Raw genomic sequence first — 27,253 nt, 5'->3', positions numbered from 1 at the left:
TTTAAAAAAGCATCCTTTGGAGACACTCTTGAAAATCCTGGCCATGCATGACAATGGCTTTCACCTTAATCTCTGCATCAAATGGAAAATAAAAAAAGCAAATCAAGACACAGAGGTGTCAATTCACATAATTGATAAAGAGCACTCTATCCTCAAACCCTTTTAATGATTTTCATTGATTGATCTCAAAATATTCTGATGTCCACCTGTCGAAGCCAAGACCCCAGGAAGGGTGTTGAGAGAAGGGGGACTAAGAACTGTTCTGACCGAACCGAAGCAAGAATTCGATGAGGGTCCTCGTGGGTCTTCCGCTCATGCCTTTCCGAAGGTAGGGGACCTCATCTTTGTTGGTCATCACACCTGCGATGTCCAAATGTGCCCACTTGGAGTGAGTCACAAATTCTTTCAGGAACGCAGCTGCAGTGCACGCCCCAGCAGATCTGAAAAAGAAAAACATCATCATTCGCTCAGTAATGCGTACCAATGTCTCCTTAGGCTCCTCCCTTCTTTGTTGAATAGGTTCAAGGGCCAGAAACCAAGAATCTAGCTTTTTTTTTAAACTAGCTTTTTTTGGGGGGGTGGGGGTGGGGGTGTGTGGCATGTCCAAAGGTGCTCAGGGCTTATTTCTGGCACTGGACTCAGGGATCACTCCTGGAAAGACTCAGGAGACCTAAAGGGATGTTGGAGATCAAACCTAGTTTAGCTGCCTGCAAGGCAAGTGCTCTCTACCCACTGTACAATCGCTCTGACCCCTGGAGTTTTCTCTTATTCGGGGGTGTGGTGTGGTGGGGTCACCCCTGCTGTGCTCAGTGTTCAGTCCAGATACTGACTTCTCCAGGGACCTTATGTGGTACCAAGGATTGAATAGAGATGACTGTATGCAAGGTAAGCAGCTTGCTTGCTGTGTTATCTGACTGGCAATTTACCTCACAATTTGCCACTGTGTGTGTGTCATATATGCTTGCCAGTGTGTGTTTGCGTGTGTGTGTGTGTGTGTGTGTGTGTGCGTGCGAGTGTGTGTGTGTGTGTGTGTGTATGTATGTGTGTGTGTGTGTGTGATATCCAGCAGTTCCTTAGGGCTTACTCCTACCTTTGCATTCAAGATGGGATGCTGGGAATCAAACCTGGGTAGTCCATATGCAACGCAACACCCTACCCCACTGTTCTATTACTCCAGTCACCTTAAAAATCAATTTTCCCCCTTTTCCCTCAGTAACAGGAATTAAACCTCAGACATGCAAGGCCATATCCTGAGTCCTTGCCATCTATGAAGAAATGAACTCAAAAATGACTTTCAGAATCGTCATTTTTCTGAAAGAGCCTTTCAAAAATTCTAGATTATTCTGACCCAAGACGATGATACATTCCCACTCTTCTCCTTCCCCTTGCATAAAAGCGTGCTTCTATGTGAAAACACAAAAACATCCTAACCACCAGTTGGGAAAGGGCTTTAAAATAAAAGGCAGCGCCTGGGCCGGAGAGATAGCACAGCAGTAGGGCATTTGCCTTGCACACAACCGTTCCAGGGTGGACGGTGGTTTGAATCCTGGCATCCCACATGGTCTCCTGAGTCTGCCAGGAGCGATTTCTGAGCATAGAGCCAGGAGTAACCCATGAGTGCCGCCAGGTGTGACCCAAAAGTCAAAAAAAAAAAAAAAAAAAAAGGCAGTGCCAATCACTGCTTTAGAAGCTTCCCATTACAGGAAACTGGAGTGTCAAATCTTTGCCCAGAGAGAAACCTGAAGATGGCTGCCCTGGCAACCAAATAGGCTGGGATGGAAAGGACCTGGTGCTCCTCTGACTGACATACCTGTATTTCCCAATGTTGTTGAGATCTGCCAGCTGGCAGTCGACCACCTGTCTGGTGTAATGGTCAAACAGAGGCATTCTCCACACACGGTCCCCGGTCTCCACGCTGGCCTGAAGGAGAGACAGGCAGGAATAACTGTTAGTCATTGAGCCTTGGGTCAATTCCCCACCAGGACCCACGCCACGCAGTGTTGAATGTTGACATGTGTTATACTAATATACTAATTTGTTTTTTGTAACCGACATTATAAGATTTGCCTAGGGTTAATAATAGTCATGACAAGTCAGGCCCTGAGCCTGAGAAAAAGGAACAGAAAAACACAGCCAAGAAAATGCTGATCCTGCTTATTTTTGCTCATATCCTTATTTATGCAATATATGAAATCCTGGAAAAAGCATTTTTGTATATCTGTGTTCCCTATCACTGAACTGGCTCCAGTGTTCACCGCCTTTTCTGATCCAGTTTCCTACACTGTGGCCTGGCTGTTTCTCCATCATTCTGAGGCCATCAGTGGGGGGGGGGGGGGGGCAGAGGGGAGCAGTGTACCCCAGTGAGAAAGGACAGTTCTTGGGAACTCAGAGCAGATTAAATCAAGATCTTGGTGAGTCTAGAGACCATCCAGATCGAGCCAACACAGGGAGATGAAGTGAGCTGGTTCTTGGATAATCCAACCACCACCCCTGCATTTTGAATGTCCATTTCTCTGCTTCTTACCTCGAACAGTTTGTTCCAAAGCCAGGAGGAGTTGGTGAAGACCCCAGTGGCCCCAGACCCCAGTGCTACATCCATGGCACCTGCAAGACAGTCGCTGACCTCAGTGCTCTGTGTCCTGGCCAAGGCAGGTTCTCTGCTACTCGTCTAACCCAACCAGTGGCAGGAGCTGAGGGGCCCTCACTGCCATCTACTACCTGTCATTCTCGAGCTAGCAGTCACCTCAGATTATTAAAATGGGTGTCAGGGGCCGGAGAGACTGTATAGTGGGGAGGGCTCTTGCTTGGTATATGGCTGACCTAGGTTCAATCCCCAGTTCCCCATATGGTTTCCTAAACACCCTGAGGGCAGAATACAGCTACTTGAGGCTTACAAAGGCAAATAAGGGGCCAAGAGAATAGCACAGGGGTTAGAGCATATGCCTTGCACGTGGATGACCTGAACTGATTTCTGGCATCCCATACGGGCCCCCAAGCCTGCCAGGAGTGATTTCTGAATGCAAAGCCAAGACTGACCCCTAAACACTGCCAAGTGGTCCCCAAACAAACAAACAAACAAACAAGAAAAGGTGGGGGGACAAAAGTAAGCTTGCATTCCTCTCTGGAAGGAAGAGAAGTTCAGACTTTATGTGGCCTCACAGCTCACAAGACGACCAACCTTTTTATCTACTTTATAAAGTTGCTTGCTTGCTGCAGAATTGCAGCAGAAACAAAAGGAAACTCAGGTTCAGTATCTAGTGCCAAAGCAGCCTGGGCACTGGGTTTCATTAGTGAAGTAGCTTCCTCCGCTCAAGGTGGTATGACACCCCCTTTATAGATGACACATTGCAGACCTTGTCTAAAGACACATGCTCAATGGAGCAGTAGTACAGCAGGCAGTGCATCTGCCTTGCACACAGGCAACCCAGGTTCGATCCCTGGCATCCCATATAGTCTTCCTAAGCACTGCCCGGACAGATACCTGAGTGCAGAGCCAGAAGCAATCTCTGAGCACCCCAAATAAAAAATAAAGTCATGTTTCTCAAGGCCAGAGAGTTGGTGCAGTGGGTAGGGAGCGTGTTTTGTATTTGGCAGATCTTGGTTTGATTTCTGGTACCACAGACGAGTCCTGTTCCACTAGGAGTGATCTCTGAGCACAGAGCCAGGAGTAAGCCCTGAGCACAGTCAGGTGTGTCCTAATTCTTACCCTTTGAAAATAAAAATAAACTGCTTGCTCCCAGAGGTAGAAGGAATTTTGCAAGCAGGCATCTCTGAAGATGGTAGACCCTTCCTGCCATGAACTTATGAACTTGGGGCGAAACATAGATTTGGGGGGGGGGGGTCACACCTGGCAGTGCTCAGAGTTACTCCTGGCTCTGTGCTCAGAATTCGCTCCTGGGGCTCAGGGGACTACATGGGATGCCGGGATTCGAACCGGGGTCTGACCTGTGTTGGCTGGGTTCAAGGCAAATGCCTTACCACTGTGCTTTGGCCTCTGAACATGGATTTTTATGCCCCTTTCTGAGCCCTGGTCTGGGAACAAGAAGCTACAATATTGTCTCGTCCTGAATCCCATCAAAGCCCCTCACGCCTGAGCTCAGGTGGAGGAAGTTTTCGAGAACCCCTCACTGCCCCACCTTACTGTTGCTCCCACACCTTTCTCCACGCCACCACCCCCAGGGACTATGAAAACACTCCAGGGCCAGCTGAAGGGAGGCTTCCAGCAAGGAGTCCAAGGGCTGATTGTTCCACCACATAAAGGGAAACATGAGCTGCCTTTGTCCACAGGGAAACTTGAATGACCAGGAGAAGCAGGAAAACTAAAACTAGGATAAGAGGGACCTGAGGGCTAATCTTTTAATTTGGGGGTTGTGTGTGGGGCCTGGAGGGGGGGCTATGGATGCAGCACTCGGCACTTTTCTGGACCTTGAAGAGAATCTCCTCCCTCTCTCTCTCTCCTCTCTCTCTCTCTCTCTCTCTCTCTCTCTCTCTCTCTCTCTCTCTCTCTCTCTCTCTCTCTCTCTCTCCTCTCTCTCTCTCTCTCTCTCCCTCCCTCCCTCCCTTCCTCCCTCTCCCTCCCCCTCCCCTTCCTTCATTTCTCTCCCTTCCTCCTCATGATTCTCAGGGAATCATCTATAGAGCCAGGTTAATCTTCTGGACTAATCTCCTCGTTGTTTTTTTTTTTTTTTTTTTCCGGTTTTGGGGTCATACCCAGCAGCATTCAAGAATCACTCCTGGCGGGGGACAATATGGGATATTGAGAATCAAACTTGAGTCAGCCACGTGCCAGGCAAACAACCTCTCTGCTTTTCTATCATGCCAGTCCCCCAGCCCCATATGTTTCATTTCTTGGGGGGTCTGTTTCTTTGGTCACACCCAACTGTGCTTAGGGCTTTCTGCTGGCTCTATGCCCAGGATTCACTCCTGACAGTGCTTAGAGGACCACAAGCAGTGAGAGGAAATGAACTGGGATCAGTTGTATGCAAGACAAGTGCTTTCCTGTCTGCACTCGGGCCCAGCCCCTTATTCCATCTTTGACATACCTCTGAATAGAGATTTCACCCACTTGCTATTCCTTTTTTTTTCCCCCGAGTTCTGGACTGCAGGGCCTGAGAGACTCTTCTTTTGTTCTTTTTATTTTGGGAGGGGGGAGCACACCTGGTGACACTCAGGGGTTACTCCTGGCTCTGTGCTCAGAAATCGCTCCTGGCTTGGGGGACCATATGGGACGCCAAGAGATCGAACCGAGGTCCTTCCTAGGACAGCATTCAGGGCAGACGCCCTACCGCTTGTGCCACCACTCTGGCCCCACTCTAAACAATTAAGCCTTGGACTTCAGTTTGCAACCACAGAACAATCCCTCTGGAGAAAGAACTGGGTGTGTGGATGTTGGGCAGGGGAAGGGAAATGGAACGAGCCTGAATTTGCAGACAAGAAAGAGCAGGCCCAGCCCGTGTATCACCTGTGAGGGTGGCTGCATTGACGATGACCTTGGGGTTGAAGGTATGGGCATAGCACAGTGCGTCTGCTAGAATGAGCCTCCCCTCGGCGTCCGTGTTGTCAACCTGCAGGGGATGATCAGGGACAAACCATCAGAGAGGCCCCCTCCTCTGGGGGGCATCTTACCCAGAGCAGCAACTATGGCTAGGATCAGCCTTCACTGGGCACAGCTGTCCCGTGACTCAGAGGAAAATGATTCGCCAGGGGCCAGAGATAGCCTGGCAGTAGGGTGTTTGCCTTGCACCCGGCTGACCTGGGACAGACCCAGGTTCGATTCTTGGTGCCTCATATGGTCCCCCAAGCCTGCCAGGAGTGACTTCTGGGCTCAGAGCCAGTGTAACCCCTGAGTGTGGATTCAAAACAAACATAACAAAAACGATGCGCCAAGAAGAACTGGGTGCAAAGTAATAGGCAATGATAACCCTTCTGTAACAATTTTGCAAACCAGTTTCTAAAAGGAAAAGAAGGGGGAGGAAAAAAAGAAAGAAAGGCGAAGGGAGGAGGAGGAGAGAGATAAAAAGGTCTGCTACCATGACAGATAGGGAGAGGGCAGGGGAAGGGTGGGAACTGGGGACATTGGTAGCAGGAAATGTGCCCTGGTGAAGAATATTGTACACTGCATGACTGAAACTCAATCATGAACAACTTTGTAACTGGAAAAAAAAGAACAATTCTATTATGGATAACCTTATAATCATGGTGTTTAAATAAATTTTAAAAAGTACACCTGGTCAGAGGAAGAGTGATAGCACAGCAGGCAGGGCGCTTGCCTTGAACATAAAAAATAAAAAGCTAGTGGAATGACTGATCAAGTATCTTTCTGCACACAGACGAGGAAAAATGTAGATGGTTGCATCATCCTGAAGATATCATCAATGCATCCATTACAAGAAGCCACTGGTGTGACCCAAACCATCAGAGCTGTTGCTTGTAGAAGCCTCATGTAGCCCGATTGTGCCTCATGAGAACTGGAATCTTCTCTTTTTTTTTTTTTTTTTTTTTTAGTTTTTGGGTCACACCCGGCGGTGCTCAGGGGTTACTCCTGGCTGTCTGCTCAGAAATAGCTCCTGGCAGGCACGGGGGACCATATGGGACACCGGGATTTGAACCAACCACCTTTGGTCCTGGTTCGGCTGCTTGCAAGGCAAACGCCCCCGTACTATCTCTCTGGGCCCGAGAACTGGAATCTTCTCAACTGAGCTAGAGAGAATCATTCAACACTCCTGGCTCAGATAATGACAGGAACTAAAACGAGTGACAATGTCTGATCCACCTTAGCTAGGAGGAGCTTCAGACATGGACTTATTCTGGGGCCCGTGGGGTGAGTTTGGGCCACACCCAGATTCTTTTTTTTTTCTTTTGGTTTTTCGGGCCACACCCATTTGATGCTCAGGGGTTACTCCTGGCTAAGCGCTCAGAAAATGCCCCTGGCTTGGGGGGACCATATGGGACGCCGTGGGGCTCGAACCTCAGTCCTTCCTTGGCTAGTGCTTGCAAGGCAGACACCTTACCTCTAGCGCCACTGCGCTGGCCCCCACACCCAGATTCTTTTTTTTTTTTTTTTTTTTGGTTTTTGGGCCACACCCGTTTGACGCTCAGGGGTTACTCCTGGCTATGAGCTCAGAAATCGCCCCTGGCTTGGGGAGACCATATGGGACGCCGGGGGATCGAACCGCGGTCCGTCCTACGCTAGCGCTTGTAAGGCAGACACCTTACCTCTAGCGCCACCTTCCCGGCCCACACCCAGATTCTTGACTCTGTGCTGGGGCATCTCTGCTGAGAGAACTCAGGGGACTGCATGTACTGTTAGGGATTTGTACTAGGTTTGGCCATGCGTAAACCCCTGTATTATCTCTCTCTGGCCCCAGGACTAGAACTTTTTTTTTGTTTGTTTTTGTTTTTGGGTCACACCCGGCAGGGCAGTGCTCAGGGGTTACTCAGGCTCAGGGGACCATATGGGATGCCCGGATTGGAATTGAACCACGGGATTGGAATTCGAACCACCGTCCTTCTGCATGAAAGGCAGACGACTTACCTCCATGCTATCTCTCCGGCCCCAGGACTAGAACTTTTTGTTGTTATTTGGTTTTCTGGGCAATACCCAGCAGTGCTCAAAGGCGACTCCTTGCTCTGTGCTCAGGAATTACTCCTGGAGGTGCTTGTGGGTCAGCTGCGTGCAAGGCAAGTGCTTTCCTCACTGTACTATCTGTAACTCCAGAGGTTGAAGTTCACTTTAGTAACCTCAACAAGCCTTCCAAGAAGTTCATTCCATTCTGTTTGCAGTGGACAGCATGGAGGTGCGAGGGGCCAGGCAGCTGCAGTGAGCCTCACTCTGCATGGCATTTTCCACCTGAGTACCCTCAGGAGTCAGCACTATGGCACAGGGAGGCCTGAGAACTAGCTGCAACTGTTCAGCTTGGCCAGGCTGCGTGGGCAGGGCTGGCAGCAGTTGCGGTGAGTTATGCACTGGGCATACTGGAAGGAGGAAGAAGGTAGGGAAAAACAATCCTTCCAAATGCCCCTTGAGACATAGGAATCATCTGATCTACTACCCTATGTGGTGCCCACACCCTTTGCCCACTCATGGTCTCAAATGTGATACTTGGATGTTTCTCAGTGAAGTCCCCCCAAAGGTAGGCAGGGGCCATGCTTTGCATCTACAAACCTGGATGGTCTTCCCATTCTTGGCTTTGACGACATCTCCAGGCTTGTTGGCCTTACCACTGGGCATATTTTCACAGAGAGGGGCCAAGCCTAGAAGGGGAAGTAAACGAAGAAAGGCCCATGGAATACACTGGATCCCAACAGGCAATGGCTAAGACAGAGCCCCCCCCGGGGCCAGCTACAGAGTCCAGGGGAACTGAGTGACCTGATCTTTCATGGGTGAGGGCACCGCTAACATCCTGTGTGGTCACAAAAAATGATGTGCCCAACCATGAAGCAGCCTTAACCCAGTTCTGCCATGATGGCACAATCTAAGGCAATCAAAATGGCGGCCCAACACAGGCAAGCCAGGCCTTCCACTACCAATGCCAGGAGAATTCTTCTGGGTGTTGTTTGTGTGGGGGCAACACCCAGCTGTGCTCAGGGCTTACTCCTGGCTCTGGACTCAGGAAAAAGTCTTAGAGGTGCTTAAGGGACCACATAGGATGCTAAGGATCAAACCTGGATTAGTTGCATATGAGGCAAACACTTTATTTGCTTCAGCCTCAGAAGAATTATTGAGGGGCTGGAGTGATAGTACAGTAGTAGGGTGTTTGCTTTGCACATGGCTAACCTGGGACAGACCTGGGTTCAGTCCCTGGCATCCCACATGGTCCCCTAAGCCTGCCAGGAGCAATTTCTGAGCGCAGAGCCAGGAGGAATCCCTGAGCGCTGCCAGCTGTGGCCCCCCTCAAAAAACCCAAAACAAAACAAAAACCTAAAGGCAGACAGACACACAGACACACACCATACAAGCAACACAAATGGGCCTGGAACTGGAAGAAAAACGATGTTTGCAACCACATCCATACACATGTGACATGCGCATTATTTCAGATAACAAGAACCTGGCATAAACTAAAGATCAGTCTGTGGAACGGAGAGCACATCCATCACCCACCAGACATCCTGTTCTTTGGGGATCAGGATGAGCAGTTCAGGGAAAGCTGCCAAGAGCTCAGAAAGTGAGAGAGAGAGAGCAGGAGATGCAATACAGGAAGTAAAAGCATGTCATGCACTAGGGACCTGGTGGGAATCCCAGTCTTCAACATGGTCCCCTGAGCACTGCTAGGGATCACTCCTGAGCAGAGGCAGGAACAGGCTGAAGGCCTGGTGCTCGTGGCCCAACTCTGTCCCCATCCAATTAAAAAAAAAAAAAAACTTAAAAATTAATACCTCACTAAAAATTGACTAGGTCTCTCTTCTCCCCTCCCCACCTCTTCCCTCCCCTCCTCACCCTCTTCCTCTCCCTCCCCTTCCTCCCTCCCTCCCTCTCCCTCTCTCCCTCTCCCCCCCTCTCTCCCCCACCAATAAAAAACAAAAAATAGGGGCTGGAGAGATAGCATAGAGGTAAGGCCTTTCATGCAGAAGGTCATCGGTTTGAATCCCGGCGTCCCATATGGTCCCCCGTGCCTGCCAGGAGCAATTTCTGAGCACGGAGCCAGGAGGAACCCCTGAGCACTGCTGGGTGTGACCCAAAAACCACACAAAGAAACAAACAAACAAATCAAAAAATACCTCAGTAATAAATGACTAGGGTGTGTGCTCTCTCTCCAATAAAAAACAAAAATACTAAAAAATAATATCTCAGTAAAAGATGACTAGGGCTCTCTCTCTCTCTCTTCCAGTATAAAAACAAAAATAAAAAAAAAACCATACAAAAACACTAAAAAATAATACCTCAGTAAAAATGACTAGGGCTCTCTCTCTCTCTTTCCCTCTTTCTTTCTCTTTCTCCTTGTCCCTCCTTTCTTTGCTGGGCAAAATCATTCAACCACACACACATATTTCATTTAACCTAACACACACATACATCTATTTCATTTTTTTTTTTTTTTTTTTTTTTGGTTTTTGGGCCACACCCGGTGACGCTCAGGGGTTACTCCTGGCTATGCGCTCAGAAGTCGCTCCTGGCTTGGGGGACCATATGGGACGCCGGGGGATCGAACCGCGGTCCGTCCGAGGCTAGCGCAGGCAAGGCAGGCACCTTACCTTTAGCGCCACCGCCCGGCCCCACATCTATTTCATTTAAATACACAAACATGGAAGTGCATCCATACGCACACCACACACGAAGTTCCCAGCATCATCTGGCATCTGGCTCTGCACAAAGTCTCAGTGCACATGGCCCCCTTCTCCATCCCCAGCCTTTCGTCAGCTCCAACCTCGGGAGCTCATGACGAAATCGCCCTGTGTGGCCCTTTCGAGCGAACCCAAAGCCAACCACAAGACTGGCACATGGCCCAGCTGCCAGCCACTTCGCTGCGGAAGTGAAACCAATCAGTTCCAGTGACAGTCCTGGGTTGTGAAACTCACTCAGTTATCTCAGCTAGGGAACAATGATGTCTCTCACCCCCCAACTTCTGTGAGGTGAAGAATCATGAAGAACAATCCACGGATTAGAAGGAACCATGTCTGGGGCTCCAGGTCCCCCAGTGGACAGCATTTCAGCAGCCCCCCCCCATACACTCACTCACCAACAACGTTGACAGGGAGGTTGAGGTTGGCAGCGGACACGATGGCCGAGCAGATGGTGGCTGCCCCACCCATGTCAGCCCTCATGAGGTCCATGTTGGCAGAAGGCTTGATGGAGATGCCACCGCTGGTGGTAAAGGGAGACAAACAAATGCACTGTTAGCAGGCAAGGAAAAGGCCATTGTCACCTTTTCCAAGGATCAAGACATATCTTCCCTAAGAGTCAATGACAGGGGCTCTGCCACCTTCCCCAAGCATGACTGTAACCCGCCATCGAGTTGGGTTTCTAAGTGTGAATCTAGAAATTCCAAACTTGAAATCAAGAGCCTTTATGCTGACATTTTATTAAAAATAAATAAATAAAAAATAAAAACAATTTTAATTGAATTTACAAAATTACAAAGTTGTTCATAATTGAGTTTCAGTCATACGATATCCAACACCCATCCCTTTACCAGGGAACATTTCCTGCATTCCATGTCCCCAATTTCCCTCCCATCCTCCCCTCTGCCTACCAAGATGGCACATTTCCTTTTTTCTCATTCCTATTTTATGTACTGTGGTTTGCATTATTGTTGCTGAAAGATTATCATGTGTATCGCCTTCCCTCCTTTCGGCACCCAGTTCTTGTCCAGAGAGATAATTTCCTAAGGCGTATCCTGAATGTCCTTAAACAGAAAAAAAAGGGAAAGTAGCCCCACAAAGAGGTGTCGACTCACTTTCCTCTTACCTGCAGGAAATTTAAGCCAGGCTGCTGGCAAAAGGGCATCTCACACAGTGAGAAGATTTTGAAGGCATTTTCATTGGGCCCAAGTTCCCCTGTGAATATATTCATTTTCCCTCTCTTAGCTGCGGCTGAATGTCTGCAATACCTGACCCAACCAACCGAGTGTCTGCTCCACACAGGAGGCATGTTGTAAGCGGCAGCGTGATAGACTGGCAGTGACAGGGAAGACTGGGCCAAGCATCCTGCTCTTGAAACCACAGAAGCGTATGCAAAGCACTGGCCCAAGTGCAAAACTAAGAGAGGAGCAAGAGAGGCCAGAGAGATAGCACAGGGGTAGGGCACTTCCCTTGCACATAGCCGAACCAGGATAGTGGTTCGAATCCAGGCATCCCATATGGTCCCTGTGCCTGCCAGGAACGATTTCTGAGCATAGAGCCAGGAGTAAACCCTGAGCACTGCTGGGTGTGACTCAAAAACAAACAAACAGACAAACCAAACAAAAAAGAGTAGCAAGAGGTAACTATCAAGGGGCCCAGTCTATGGTAGGAAGCTTGTCACAAAGAATGGGGAGTGCAGTTGGGGCAGAGAAGGAACCATTGTGAAAATGAGAATTGGAAATGATCACTCTGGACAAGAAGTGGGTGCTGAAAGGGTATAAAGCAACAGGCATGATACCCCTGCAGTAATAATATTGCAAGCCACAGTATCTAGAAAGGAGAGGGAAAAAAGAGGGAGAAGAGGGAAGGGCAGAATGGGGACGAAGGGGGAGAAAGGGACACACACACACACACACACACACACACACACACACACACACACACACACTCAAAAAGACAAAGACAGAGACACAGAGAGAAAGACAGAGACAGAGAAGAAAAATGTCTTCCCCAGAGGTAGGAGGGAAACTAGGGACATTGGTGATGGGAAATGTGCCCTGGTGAAGTGTGTTGGACATTGACGACTGAAACTCACATTATGAACAACTTGAAATTTTAAGTGTGAAAAAATAACTAAACTATATGATGAACAACCTTGTAACCACGGTGTTTAAATAAAATAATTTCTTATAAAAAAATGACCTGTCGAAGGTGATTCCTTTGCCCACGAACACCAGGGGTGGTTCACTCGCATCCGCACTGCCTTTGTAATGAATTTCCAGGAAGACGGGAGGTTCGTCGGAGCCCTTGGCCACACTCAAGAACGACCCCATTTCCTGTTCCTCGATCCAAGACTTGGGCCTGGGGGGCATCGAGGGAAAGAGAAAGAAACAGGCTTTGATTTTGCAAATTTCAAAATAACTTCGGATTCCTTCAGCAACCTATTCCTGTGGTGTTAGGGCTTAAATCCAGGACCCCCGTATCTCAGAAGTTGGTAATCCGGGCCCGGAGAGATAGCACAGCGGTGTTTGCCTTGCAAGCAGCCGATCCAGGACCAAAGGTGGTTGGTTCGAATCCCGGTGTCCCATATGGTCCCCCGAGCCTGCCAGGAGCTATTTCTGAGCAGACAGCCAGGAGTAACCCCTGAGCACCGCCGGGTGTGACCCAAAAACCAAAAACCAAAAAAAAAAAAAAAAAAAAAAAAAAAAAAAGAAGTTGGTAATTCACTAGTTAGTTCCATCTGTCCATAAAAAAAGTTAATAGACGGGCCAAAGTGATAGCACAGTGGTAGAATATTTGCCTTGCATGCGGCTGACCTGGGACAGACCCAGATCAATTCCTGGCATCCCATATGGTCCCCTGAGCCTGCCAGGAGCGATTTCTGAATGCATAGAAAGGAGTAACCCCTGAGCGCTGCTGGGCCTGGCCCCAAAACAAAACAAAACTAAAAGTTAATATACAAATTCTTCCATTCATAAGGCATTCATGATCCTATCTTAGATATGGTCCATGCTCCTGGTGAACCAACTTGATTCTGATTCCTTTTATATGAGAAATACAGTAGGAGAATATAATATTGTATTCCTCATTATAAAAGCTAAATATGTATAACTCCACTGGAAGCTCTGTATAACCTGTTTTATACAAACTAACTTCCAAAAGGCCTGAGAAGGGTTGAATGACAAGTCACCTGCCATGCATGCATAGGACATAAAACAAACTCAATTCCAACAAATAAAAACAAAACAAACATCAAAACATCCAACTCAAAATTCCAACAAGTACAATTACTTGAGTGAAATCCACTTCTAGGTTCTACTGCAGATGAGGACACATAAGGACAGTGTAACTAAATGTCATGTCAAAATGTATCTAACATGGGACTGAACCAGGATCTGACCCCATGCAGGCAAGTGTCATAACCCCTAAACCAGAGGTCTCAAACTCAATTTACCTGGGGGCCGCAGGAGGCAAAGTCCAGGTGAGGCAGGGCCGCATAAGGGATTTCACCAAAAAGAAAAGTCCTCAAACATCATTATTAACAGTTAATTATTTCTTTGGGTTTTTTGGTTGTTGTTTGTTTTTTGTTTTTTTGTTTTTGGGCCACACCCGGCGGTGCTCAGGGGTTACTCCTGGCTGTCTGCTCAGAAATAGCTCCTGGCAGGCTCGGGGGACCATATGGGACACCAGGATTCGAACCAACCACCTTAGGTTCTGGATCGGCTGCTTGCAAGGCAAGCACCGCTGTGCTATCTCTCCGGGCCCTAATTATTTCTTCTGAACATGAATAGAACATTGAGTGAAGATCATGAACAGTTCTTCTGAACATGGCATCTTTTGCCTATTCCTTGCTGCCAGAGACTTGACAGCATTTCTCACAAATCTGAACCACATTTGGCTTGAGAGAGGAAGCAGTTGAGACCCTCAGTATGGCTTGAAGATGATCATCATTAAGTCTAGACCTGTACTTTGACTTATTGAAGTTCAATGTGGAGAATAACTTTACACACAAATATGTGCTCCCAGTAAGGCACATGGTGCGCTTGAACATTCGGGAAAGCACAGGGAAGCTGGGGGCCAATTCTCTCAAAAACTGCCCATGCATGTCTGCTTTTCCACTAATCTCCCTGAACCTGGCTCTGAGATCAGAGTTGCATTTTAGGTCAATGAACTCCATTTGAGGCACAGGAGGGATATCTTGCACATCAAAGGAAAAGAGGTCCACAAAAATTTGGAAAGTGATTCTGTGCTTTTTGAAGTCTGCAAATCTGTGATCAAATTCCTTCTCTAGCTTAAAAATAGCATCAACAGATTTCTCACCACTGAATGGTATGCCTGCATCCACAAGTTCCTTGCATGCTGGGAAATGGCAAAGGTTTGTCTGAGAGAGCTGGGATTTCCATAACACAAGATTTGTGGAGAATGCTCTCACATTGTCATAGGCAGCACTGATAAGCTGCCCCGGGCCTTGTAACATCTTGTTTAGTACATTCAGCTTATGTGTGATGTCAACAAGAAAAGCTAAGTCCATGAGCCATTTGTGATCACTCAACTAAGAAACAGCATTCCCATCCTTTTCCATGAAGGCTTTCACTTCTCTCAACTCAAAAAATCTTTCAGGGCATTTCCCCTGCTGAGCCAACATACCTCGGTGAAATAGAGCACATCTCCATATTCTGACTCCATTTCCTCTAAAAAAGCACGGAACCTCCTGTGCTTATTTAAGCCCCTGGATCTGATTTCGTTGATTTCACAACATTTCACAACAACAGACATCACATTGTGACATGGCAGGCATTTACTGCAAAGGACCTGCTGATAGATAATGCAGTGAAGAGCAATGTCCTTCTCTACACCAGCCTCTTCACGTATTTTTTGAACAAGTGCCACTAGTCCATTTTTCCTCCCTGTCATTGATGGTGCTCCATCAGTTATTATTCCAACAAACCTCTTCCACGGCAAACCTGCATTCTCAATGGCATCATACAGATGCCGAAATATCTCATTAGCGGTGGTCTGGCCATGCATTGGAATTATTGTGAGCAGCTCCTCTGTCAATTCAAAATTGCAATCAACACCACGGACATAAATTGTGAGCTGCACAGTGTCTGCTATATCTGTGCCCTCATCAAGAGCAACTGAGTATGCATCAAAACATTTGGCTTTCTCACACAGTTGATGATAAATGTCACCTGATATGTCAGAAATGCGCTCTGCCACAGTTTTGGCATAAGGGCTGATTTTGCTAAACTGACCTTTCTTTTCCGGACAGATAATACTTGCAGCCTCTAACATGCATTTTTTTTTTATACTTTTTTTGGGGGGGGCCACACCCATTTGACGCTCAGGGGTTACTCCTGGCTATGAGCTCAGAAATCGCCCCTGGCTTGGGGAGACCATATGGGACGCCAGGGATCGAACCGTGGTCCGTCCTACGCTAGCGCTTGTAAGGCAGACACCTTACCTCTAGCGCCACCTTCCCGGCCCCTAACATGCATTTTTTAACAAACTCTCTTCTGTGAATGGTTTCCCTGCCTTAGCAATCATCTCACTAACCATGTAACTAGCTTCGACTGCCTCATTAGACATGGTTTAAGACTGGCAACCTACTTGGCTCTCTCATCTCCTTGATATTCTGCACATTCCTCAGCATGTTTAGTTGAATAATGGCGTTTCAAGTTGTATTCCTTGTGCACTGCAACTTTCTCTGAGCAAATAAGACATGTGGGGATGGCCCTGTGCTCAACAAAGAAATACTGTGTCTCCCACTTTTCCTGAAATTGTCTGTGCTCGTCATCAATCTTTCTCTTCACTGCAGGCTTTGATGAAGTCATGATGAAGGTATGACAAAATCTAATTCTGTAATAAACTTCTCTCCCTTCTCTCCCTTAGGCCTCCAATAATGCAAGGGACAGGGGGCAGGAGCAGTGGAAATATCTGCGCTAGGTGCAAAGTATTCGCAATTATTCGCTTACCGAATACTCACAGTAAAAAAAAATTGCATTAGTAAGAAAAAAACTCGCAAAAAATCGCATTAAACATTTGCATACCCCGAATGGAACTGCTTGGGGTATGCGAATGTTTAATGCGATTTTTTTCTTACTAATGCGATTTTTATTGAGATTATTCGGTAAGGGAATAATTGCGAATACTGTGATATTTGAAGGCCGGCCGCAAGCCACAAAATGTTGTACAAGGGCCACAAATGGCCCGTGGGCTGCGAGTTTGAGACCCCTGCCCTAAACTGTGCTCCTGCAACCTCTGCCTTTTAGTTTTTGGGTTTTGGGCCACACCGGGTGGCGGTGCTTGGGTTACTCTCAGAAATCAGTCCTTGCAGGCTCGGGGAACCATAAGAGATGCTGAGGATCAAATTCGGGTCCGTCCTGGTTTGGCCATGTTGCCCAACCACTGTGCTTTCTCTCTGGCCCTACACCAGATTTCTTGAGTGTTGTCTGGGCCGAGAGGAGCAGAGCAGTGCCTGATGTGGGGTAATGAGCATGCTGTGAAAGCAACTGGCTTTGGGGGGTGCTCAAGGGCTGGCTCTGCCCTGTCTGCTGTACTATCACCTCCTCCTGAGAATGTCCCCAATAGATGAGCAGCCACTAAGCAGCCACCTGACAAAGGTAGTGGATAGCAACAAAGTCTTCATGGAGGGCCAGAGAGACAGCACAGCAGTAGGATGTTTGCCTTGCACGTGGCCGACCTGGGACAGACCCAGGTTCAATTCCCAGCATCCCAGATGGTCCCCGAAGTCTGCCAGGATCGATTTCTGAGCGCAGAGCCAGGAGACACCCTTGAGTGGAGCCAGATGTGGCCCCAAAACAAAAAAAAACAAAACAAAAAACAAAAAGCAAACAAACAAGCCTCCATGGAACACACAGCAAGAGGAAGTGGTGGGAAGTCATAGTCCCTGTCAGAACTGTCTGAAAAACCAGAAGAGGAATGGCATGTGTGAGGGTCCCCTCGCACTCCAGTTTGTTACCTGCTGAACACAGAAGGAAGAAACGGGTGCCTGGGATCTCGGGGGGGGGGGGGGGTGTGTGGAAATCATGGCTGTGAATTTACCTGATGTGGACCTCCGTTTTACTGCTGGCGCTTTTGAGGTTCTTCTCAATTATCTGGGCAAACTTGGTGGGCGTCATCTCGTTGGCTGGTGTCTCCATCAGCCGGCGTGCCAAGTTCTGCCCGTTGGCAAAGAGGACACCTTTCTCCCAGGCCTCCTGGTCGCCACTGGAAGGAGAGAGAGTGCTCAGGGCACTGTCAACACTCCCTCTCCAGGATGCTGACCTGCCTGTGAGGAAGGGGCTCCCAGCTCATGGGGGAAACCGAGGAGGAAGAAATGGGGGTGGTGAGCTAAAGTGGTAACATAGCAGGTAAGAAATTTCCCTCATATATGGCTGACCCAGGTGGTCACATGCAAAAAAGTAAAGGTGGACCCCATTCTAATACCATGTGCAAAAGTCAAATAAAAATGGAGTAAGACCAGGTGCGAACCCAGGGCTTCCTATATGCAAGGCTAGTGCTCTTAGCACTGAGCCACAGTTCAGCCCTGGATAAAAGATGAAGGAAGATGACCTGGATCAAAGGGTCCATCATCACTGTCCCTCCTTGAGTGGCAGCATGGGCAGAGAGGGTCACGTGGCAAAAAAAATGGATGCAGGACTCAGGACACGGAGACAGTGATCACAGGTGAGGGAGCAGTCATGGAGGCAGTGCCCAGCCTACACAACCCCAATGCCCCCTCAGCTCTTAGTCACCTTCCATGGAGCTTAGCGGTCACCACCGTCTTCTTCTTTTGCTTCAGCTCGTCATACTCATAGAGGCCAAGCACAGCTCCTTCAGCGGCTGCTTGGGCGTCCCCACAAGGATCCACTTCCACCGATGTCAGCTCCAGATCCTGGACCTGCCTGCAGCCCGCTGCCAAGGCAGGAGGAGACAAGTCAGACAGTCCCAACAGTCAGTCAGAGCAGCCAGCCAGGGTGACACTTCAAACCCCAGTATGGCACCCAACCCAAAAACTCCAGGGAACCCGGACCCATCAGTGACAGCTGCCACTTATGCAGGGCCCAGCCCGGGTTCCCAAGTCTAGGGGAAGCTCATTTGTCACTGATCCAAACATTTGAGATGCAGACTTAAAACAAAAACATGACAAAGAGGGACTAATATGATAGCACAGCAGGTAGGGCATTTGCCTTGCATGCTGCTGACCCCAAGTTTCCATCCTTGGCATGCTAAAGGGTCTCCCAAGCACCGCCAGGAGTGATTCCTGGGCACAAAGTCAGGAGTAACCCTTGGGCATCACTAGGAGTGGCCTAAAAGCCATAAACCAACACACAAAAACCACCATGACAAAGAAATGGTGACACCAGTTCTGTTAAGTCCAAAAGAAGGGCTAGCGTCTATGAGTAACACACTCCTGTATTCAGGCCAGGCCGGTGAAAACCCCAAAGCCAGTTAGGAATCTGGCCTCAGAAAGTTAATACAACAGGGAGGGTATTGCCCTGCATGTGGCCAACCTGGGTTCGATCCTAGGCATCTCCCTATGGGCCTCAAAGCACTGCTAGGAGTTGATTCCTGAGCGTGGAGCGAGGAGTAACCCAAAACCAAATACAAAACCCGCCAAAATATGCTAAGAATTCTGCTCTGCATGGACTTTGAAAGCAAACTGAGTAAGCTCACAGGAGAGCCGTAAGGCCAAGGATCAACCAAAATCCTGGCCAATCCAGGCATTCCAGCACTTCCAGTGAGACCCATCTCCACTTCTACAGGAGGACCAGCTGATGGCCCCTTAATCCACGAGGTTTATATTAAGTAATAAGTAAGTCCCCAAGTACCATGTGTCCATTTTCACCTTTGTATTTTTTTTCTTTTTCCTCAATGATTTTGGGTTTTGGGCCACACCCAGTGACACTCAGGGGTTACTCCTGGCTCTTCAGTCAGAAATCACTCCTGGTAGCCTCGGGGGACCATATGGGATGCCAGGAATTGAACCAGATCTCTCCTGGGTTGGCTGCATGCAAGGCAAACGCCCTACTGCTGTGCTATCTCTCCAGCCCTGGTCCTAAAATTTAGTTGAAAAAAATATTTAAGTGCAGATCTCCAAAAATCTTCATTGGTTTTTCTGTCACACCTGGTGGTGCTCAGGGGCGAATCCTGGCTTTGTGGTTTGGGACTGTTCCAGGGGGAATTCAGGGGACACAGGCAGTGATAGGCGTGGAGACCTGAACTCTCTCCAGCCCGACTAACTTTCCACCAATATTAGGGTTTCAAATAGTAAGGGTACCTGCAACAGCAGCACGGATGTTCTCTTTGCCTTCATTCCAGTTCTCCAGCTCGTCAACTCCTGCGGTCTTCTTCCCCAGGCCAACCACTACCACGCTGGGAAAGTCCTGATGTACGAACACACAAGGTCCAAGGTCACCCCCCTTTTGTATTGAAGTGATTCTTCTCTGGGTGGGATTAGTAAATGCTACCATCCCACCACTAAGTCCTCTAGTCCGTTCCTTTCTCCCAGTTCTGAAGGCCTGTTTTCTGGGAAATGTTTTAACTTGGTATGTGCAAGAATGAGGCTAAACACGCAGCTACTGTATTTTTCGGACCGTAAGACTCACGTCTCCCGCCAAAAGATGGGGGATATATCTATCTGTATGTCTTATGGAGCTAATACCTGGAGCTAAAGCTTGAGCGTAGGGGAGGAGAGCAAATACTAACATACTAACCACTTGACATCCGCAGTGTGCCGCCCTTTTATTGCGCAGACATGCCACATAGGACAATGCCATTTTGCTAGTAACGCTATTTCACTGTCACAGAGAGCTTTTGTTTAAGATGATTTGATCACGGCTGCGACTTTTTTTTTTTTATATTAATAAAAAAGTATTTAAAAGTTATTTTTAGTTTCTGATGTAAAACAAAGAGTTATGTAAATGTGCTTAACCAACTGTGGACCTGCGTATTGTAAATATACTTCGTGATCACAGGCTGGTTGTTCCCAGCTACCATCTCCTGATGGCGTCTCTAGTAACACCATTTATTTTAGAATATTTTTTTTTTCTTGTTTTCGTATAAAATCTATGTGCGTCTTACGATCAGGTGCATCTTATAGAGCAAAAAATATGGTGATTCTCCCAAGATTATCCTCCCAGATGAAATAGCGTGTCACGGAAAAAAAACTCAACAAAGCCAGCCTACAGACTGAGAAATTTGGGAGGCCCAGAACTTTCCAATAAGAAACCTATTTACACTCAACTAAAACCCAGTTGAGTAATGCAGCCCCCATAGGACTTGGGGTGAACCGAGGGGCTCCCTGGGGCATGGCCCAATAAACCTTTATCTGCAGCTCATACCTCATGAAGTCCGTAGAAGGTTCGGGTCTTGCCTGCCTTCAGGGGTGGTCCAGATCTGAAACCAAAAGAAGTTGCTTTGAAAGCTACCGTATGCTCTGCTCCCTTCGGAAGCAACTTTACCGTGACTCTCGAGACAGACAATACATTCAGATTCTGTAAATTTTGTTGTAGATGCTTCGCTAAATGTGTGGGATTCTGTCAAGATGGAGTTCTCAGACACAGCATTCTACCTGGAGCTGAAAAGTAATCTAGTGGAGGGGCCAGAGAGATAGCACAATGGTAGGGTGTTTGCCTTGCAGGTGGCAAACCCAGGAGGGACCAGGTTCTATTCCTGGCATCCCACATGGTCCCTCAACCTGCCAGGGGTGATTTCTTTTTAGTTGTTGTTGTTTTGTTTTGGTTTTGGGGCCACACCCGGTGGCGCTTAAGGGTTACTCCTGACTATACACTCAGAAATTGTTCCTGGCTTGGGGGACCATATGGGACGCTGGGGGAATAGAACCACGGTCCATCTTAGGTTAGTGCATATAAGGCAAACGCCCTACCACTTGCACCACCATTCCGGCCCTAGGGGTGATTTCTGAGTGCAGAGCCAGGAGTAGGCCCTGAGCGCTGCTGGGTGTGGCCCAATCAATTAGTCGATAAATAAATTTTTAAAAAATAAATAAAAATAATCTAGTGGAGCTGAAGCAATGGCACAGCAGTTCTAGGGTGCTTGCCTTGTACATGGCCATGCTGAGGTGGATCCCTGCATCCCATATGGCCCACAGATGACTGCCAGGAATGATCCCTGAATGCAGAATCAAGAGTAAACCCTGAGCATTGCTAGGCATGGTCCAAATCACAAAGTGGAGGGGAGGGAAAAAAAAAAAAGCCAATTTTGATGTGATGAACTACACACTTCTTTAGAAAGGGCGACAGAGGGGCCGGGCGGTGGCGCTGGAGGTTAAGGTGCCTGCCTTGCCTGCGCTAGCCTAGGACGGACCGCAGTTCGATCCCCCGGCGTCCCATATGGTCCCCCAAGAAGCCAGGAGCAACTTCTGAGCGTCACAGGGTGTGGCCCAAAAACCAAAAAAAAAAAAAAAAAAAAAAAGGGCGACAGAACGTGACACCGAAAGGAGTGATCTCAACCTTCGATCTTCCCAATGAGACACAGGACACCAGCTATGGGACCAGTCTGATGGCATTGCACGGAGAACTGCAGATGGGATCCTGAGGGCCATCTCTATGGGAGCAGGTACAACAGGAGCTTGGGTGAGCAGCTGTCACTTATCAGTGGGAAAAACCAGGTGGCATCCTGAGAACTGACTTAATCAAGGTGCCCAAGACCACTGCTCAAGGCCTGGTCACTGAGAAGGGGTGTGACTTCAGCTCTCCAAAGACCAGATGGTTATTTCTCAACGAGGTCTACTGGACCCTAATAGCAAATCGACACTCGCAAGAGCAAGGAGCAGCTGTGGCTTGTGTTCACATTTATTTCTGCCATCGTAGCCTGCAGCTCAGGTACCAGAAATGATCTGGAGGGGCTGGAGAGATAGCACAGTAGTAGGGTGTGTCTGCCTTGCATGCAGCCGATCTAGGACCAGCCGATCCAGGATGGACAGTGGTTGGAATCCCAGCATCCCTTATAGTTCCCCAAGTCTGCCAGGGGTGATTTCTTCTTCTTTTTTTTTTTTAATTTTTTTTTTTTGTTTTTTGTTTTTGGGCCACACCCGGCGGTGCTCAGGGGTTACTCCTGGCTGTCTGCTCAGAAATAGCTCCTGGCAGGCACGGGGGACCATATGGGACACCGGGATTCGAACCAACCACCTTTGGTCCTGGATCGGCTGCTTGCAAGGCAAACGCCGCTGTGCCATCTCTCCAGGCCCTTAATTTTTTTTTAACTTTATTTATTGATTGATTGGCTGTTGGGCCACACCCAGAGGCACTCAGGGTCCACTCCTGGCTCTGCACTCAGATATCGCCCCTGGCAGGCTGGGGGACCATATGGGTCCCTCCAGGGTCAGAGGCATGCAACGCAAATGCTTTACTGTTGTGCTATCTCTCCGGCTCTCAGGGGTGATTTATGAGCAGAGCCAGGAGCGCAGCTGGGTATGATTCCCCCAACAAACAAACAAACAAACAAAATTCCAGAAATGATCGAGAGTCTGGCTGATGTGGATGCAGATGCATGCAAGCCAGGGAGATTCCACCGATGTTTCGAAAGAGACCTGGAAGCAGTCACATCTCTCCCCTCCATTCCTAGGCAGGCTTCACTTCCAATTCTGAGAACAGCATGGCTGGCAACCCCTGGGGGGTATGGGGGGAACATTCAGAAACAGACCCTGGGACAAGCTGCACTTCATGGGCAGGCATGTGGGTTAAGCAAATCCGGGACTTCCCAGATCTGGGGGTGGCTGAAGTGAAGAGGCCCAACTTCCCGAAATTACAGATCCACCCAAAGAGAAAAACAAAGGACCAAAGTGCATTCCTGAGGCATATTTTCACTTCCACCCAGAGGTTCCTGGGCAGGGCATTACATGGCTGCTTACCAGCCAGCCACAAGAAAGGAGTGACCAGTGGCATGAGATGAAACAGGGGTGAACTTACACGCTGAGTGTCTCCCTCAGCTTTCCAGACACCAACTTATTAAAATTCTCTCCCGCACTGGTGAACTGTGGTACATCGTCTTCTTTCTCCTTTGCATAGATTCCTAGAACAAGGCCCTGGAAAGTGGGAAAAGATAAACACAAAGAAGAAGATTATTACATCATATACACAGAATATCCCTCAGAGGAGGCTCAGGGGTCCCCTAAATTTCAGAATGATCAAGTAACTCCACTGGACCATGCCCAACCCAGGACAGCAGGCTGCACGGGCAGCTGCCCTCAGAGAAAGTGAAACTCCTTTCCAATTCCTGCCAAAGAAACACTTTTTGCCAGTTGTCCTGAGTTTCCCTTCCCAAGCAAGGGTTTGTCTAAGATACTTCTTCTCCTTCAAGTTAAGAATACAAAAGTTTTTTGGGCTGAAGCGGTAAGGCATTTGCCTTTCACATGCTAACCTAACCTAGGAAGGTCCTCGGTTCGATCCCCTGATGTCCCACATGGTCCCCCAAGCCAGGAGCGATTTTTGAGCACATAGCCAGGAATAACCCCTGAGCATCAAGGGTGTGGCCCAAAAAACAAAATTAAAAAAAAAAGAAAAAGAGGGGCCGGGAAGGTGGCGCTAGAGGTAAGGTGTCTGCCTTGCAAGCGCTAGCCAAGGAAGGACCACGGTTCGATCCCCCGGTGTCCCATATGGTCCCCCCAAGCCAGGGGCGATTTCTGAGTGCATAGCCAGGAGTAACCCCTGAGCATCAAACGGGTGTGGCCCAAAAACCAAAAAAAAAAAAAAAAAAAAGACATTCCAATGTAATCTCCTAGTGAAAAAAAAAAATAAGGATAATATACCTGGGGCCGGGCGGTGGCGCTGGAGGTAAGGTGCCTGCCTTACCTGCGCTAGCCTAGGACGGACCGCGGTTCGATCCCCCGGCGTCCCATATGGTCCCCCAAGCCAGGAGCGACTTCTGAGCGCATAGCCAGGAGTAACCCCTGAGCGTCACCGGGTGTGGCCCAAAAACCAAAAAAAAAAAAAAAAAAAAAAGAAAAAGAAAAGTTTTTTTCTGGGTTTGAGGCCACAGCTAGTTGTGCTTGGGGCTTATTCCTAGCTACCACTCAGGAGTCACTCCTGGTGGAGGGCTCAAAAGGACCACCCAGTGGGGTTCAAACCTGGGCTGGTCTTGCAAGGGCAAGGGTTAAGGAAACAAATGCATTGATGGCGAGGTCTTCAAGGACACACCCCAAATATGATGCCTGCGCAGGGCATACTGGTTCTGGGGAGTTTCTGGCAACCAAGAAACAGAAGCAGGAAACAGATCAAGAAACATGAAATGGGAGAAAGGTGCTTTTCAGGTTCAGAAAAAGGTTATTTTTGTTTCTTTATATTTTATTTTATTATTATTTTTTGGTTTTGGGGTCATACCCAGCAGTGCTCAGGGGTTATTCCTGGCTCTGCACTCAGAAATCACTCCTGGCAGGCTCAGGAGACTATATGGGATGCTGGGATTTAAACCACCATCCATCTGGATCAGCTGTGTGCAAGGCAAATGCCCTACCACTGTGCTATCACTCCAGCCCCTTTTATTTCTTTTTAATTTTAATTTTGGGGGAAGGTTTGGACCTAACCCCCAGTAATGCTTAGGAGTAAGTACTCCTGGCTCTACTCTAAGGAATAACTCCTGGCTGTGCTCTAGAGAACCATATTATGGTGCCGGGGATCAACCCAGATCAGCTGCACACAAGAAAAATGCCCGACCTGCTGTATTATCCCTCCCACTCAAGAAAGTTTTTGTCATCAGACACAGGATGGGTATGGGGGGTCCAACCCTTCAGGGAACCTGGAGCAGCATAGCCTACTCCATCTTTTCTCATGCTCTTTTACTGTGGACTCACCAAGTCACCCAAATCACAGTTCTTGGGTCCTAACCCCCACTGATCTAGTCTTCTCGAGTCCCACATCTCTCCATCTCTGTTTCTACTTTTTTTTTTTTTTTTGGCCACAGCGATGCTCAGGGATTCCTCCTGGCTGTGCGGTGAGAAATGGCTCCTGGCAGGCTAGGGGGACCATATGGGATGCCGGGCACCGAACCTGGGTCCATCCCAGGTCAGCAGCATGCAAGGCAAACACCCTACTGCCGTGCTATCACTCTGGCTCTCTGCTTCTAAAGTTCTCTAACTTTTAGAGCCCTTTCAAAGGCCTCCTTGTGCCTTCATTTTATACCCTTTGAAGATCCCCATGTCCCTGTAAAAATATCAAATAGCAGCGTATCCCTGATGGCCTGCCTCAATGCTCAACCATAGAGCCTTGCAACTCCCCTCTACATTTAGAAACACCCCTCCCAATCCTGTGGAGCCCCCTCCTCCCCCGAAAAGATAATAGTCGTACCTGCCCAAGTAAATAACATACAAGCAGGGCTGAGGTCTAGCACAGCGGATAGGGCATTTGCCTCACACAATGGCCTATCTGGGCTCAATCCTAGGCAGCCCACAGGCTCACCTGAGCCTGCCAGGAATAGTTTCTGAGTGCAGAGCCTGGTATAAGCCCTGAGCACGGACCACCAGAGCTGGCCCCAAAAGAACAGAGAGCAGTGGAGGCAGAGCATAGTGCTAAAAGGCTTAGCTCCACACCCCAAAACACCCAATCCGATCTCAGAAAGCAAACCAGAGGCTTCTAGACCCGGCTGAGGGGAAATTGAAACCGAAATGTGAAAAGCAATCAGTCAGGAGGAAATGCCCCCTCCTTCAAGCCCTCTGGCCTAACAGGAAAATCACACCCCACCACCCTCTTTCACCCTAGCCCAGGGGAAGCCAGACCAGTAGAACAGACTGTAAAAACGCCTAGGGCATGGGACTGAATGGATGGAGTTTGACCCCCACCCCTGCTAGGAGGGATTCCTGAAGTCCAAAGAGTCAGGAGTACTCCCAGAGCACTGACAAGGAGGCCCGAAATAGCAAAGAAAAAAAGTTAAAGACAATAAGCATCCAACCCCGGCTGTGTCCTCGCCTCCACTCCCATCAAAGTAGTTTCCTTGGCACTGGTCACCTCTGAGTTCTAAGGTTCCATAGATGCCCATAGTTCAAGATTCCATGGAACCATGAGAGGGTGATGAGAAACAGGGAGAGGCCGGAACCCCAGAGTGGGAGGTCTCCCAAAATTGCCAAAATCAGGTGGCAGGTACTCTGATCCTAGGAGCAAGCCACACAGCAGAGGGGAGGTGGGGTGGGCCTTGAGGGCAAGCTCCATCCTAGAACATTCCTCCCTGGGGGTGGAGGGTCATTTTATTTCCCCAAACTTGACCCCCAAGCTTGTTCCCTTTTCCTTTTTCTGTATCTTTCTTCACACTCCCAAAGTGACTATCCATCCCCACTTTTTTTGCAAGCTCTGAAGTTTTACCTCTTGCAAGGCAGAGGCGATGCTTTCCAATTTGGGGGGGGGGGCATAAATCTCTTAGCAAGGCCCATTTCCCCTAGAGAGAGGGAGACTATTTCTCTTTCAGGGGTTCAGGACCCAGGTTTTCCAAGGCCCTGAGGCAGGAGGGAGATCATGGGCAGGGAGGGCTCAAGCTCACCCATCTGGGAACTCCTCCAAGCTAGGGTGTCTTTGCACCCCAGACTCGCTGGGTGCACGATGCAAAATGATGAAATAAGACACCTGTCCCCAATCTTTAGCAACCCCCTGATCCCCAATCCTTAGCACCCTCTGATGCAAAGTGATAAGTAGTAGGGTGCCTTCACAGTTGTGGCACAGGAGCAGCTGCAATGCCAACCCACTCCTGCCAATGCCCAAAGGGAATCTGGGCAAAAGGAGGAAACTTTGGAGCTCATTCCTTCCCCTGTAGCCCATGCAGCGGGCGGGCAGGCTCCGGGGGCCGCCTCCTCCACGAAGCCCTCGGGGCTGTACCCCCAGGTGGATCTATCTTTCTCTCACCTTGGTCATGTCTGCAGCGGCCAAGCCCCGAGCCCAGAGACGCTCCCCGATCAGTCGCTGCCCCGCAAGTCGCCCCGCAGCCGGAAGAGGCCGCAGGAACATCTTTGCGGCTCGGCCCCCGG

At 48.7% G+C, this 27,253-nt stretch overlaps 1 protein-coding gene across 1 annotated transcript; it reads right to left on the bottom strand.

The window, feature by feature from the left end:
* Window positions 1-168: 168 nt before the first annotated feature.
* Window positions 169-27,253, bottom strand: LAP3 (leucine aminopeptidase 3). Its single transcript, XM_049789966.1, has 13 exons — window positions 27,132-27,253; window positions 23,217-23,332; window positions 20,628-20,682; window positions 19,565-19,670; window positions 18,039-18,198; window positions 17,347-17,511; window positions 12,484-12,642; window positions 10,680-10,804; window positions 8,165-8,253; window positions 5,462-5,564; window positions 2,525-2,604; window positions 1,811-1,920; window positions 169-440 (listed from the first exon to the last, which is right to left on the bottom strand). Exons 1-13 carry the CDS (start codon window positions 27,231-27,233, stop codon window positions 251-253), a joined length of 1,560 nt encoding a protein of 519 aa, XP_049645923.1. The 5' UTR covers window positions 27,234-27,253; the 3' UTR covers window positions 169-250.

Source organism: Suncus etruscus, chromosome 16 (assembly GCF_024139225.1).
Source record: "Suncus etruscus isolate mSunEtr1 chromosome 16, mSunEtr1.pri.cur, whole genome shotgun sequence".
Lineage (NCBI taxonomy): Eukaryota > Metazoa > Chordata > Mammalia > Eulipotyphla > Soricidae > Suncus > Suncus etruscus.
This window is presented reverse-complemented; position numbering and strand designations above follow the sequence as displayed.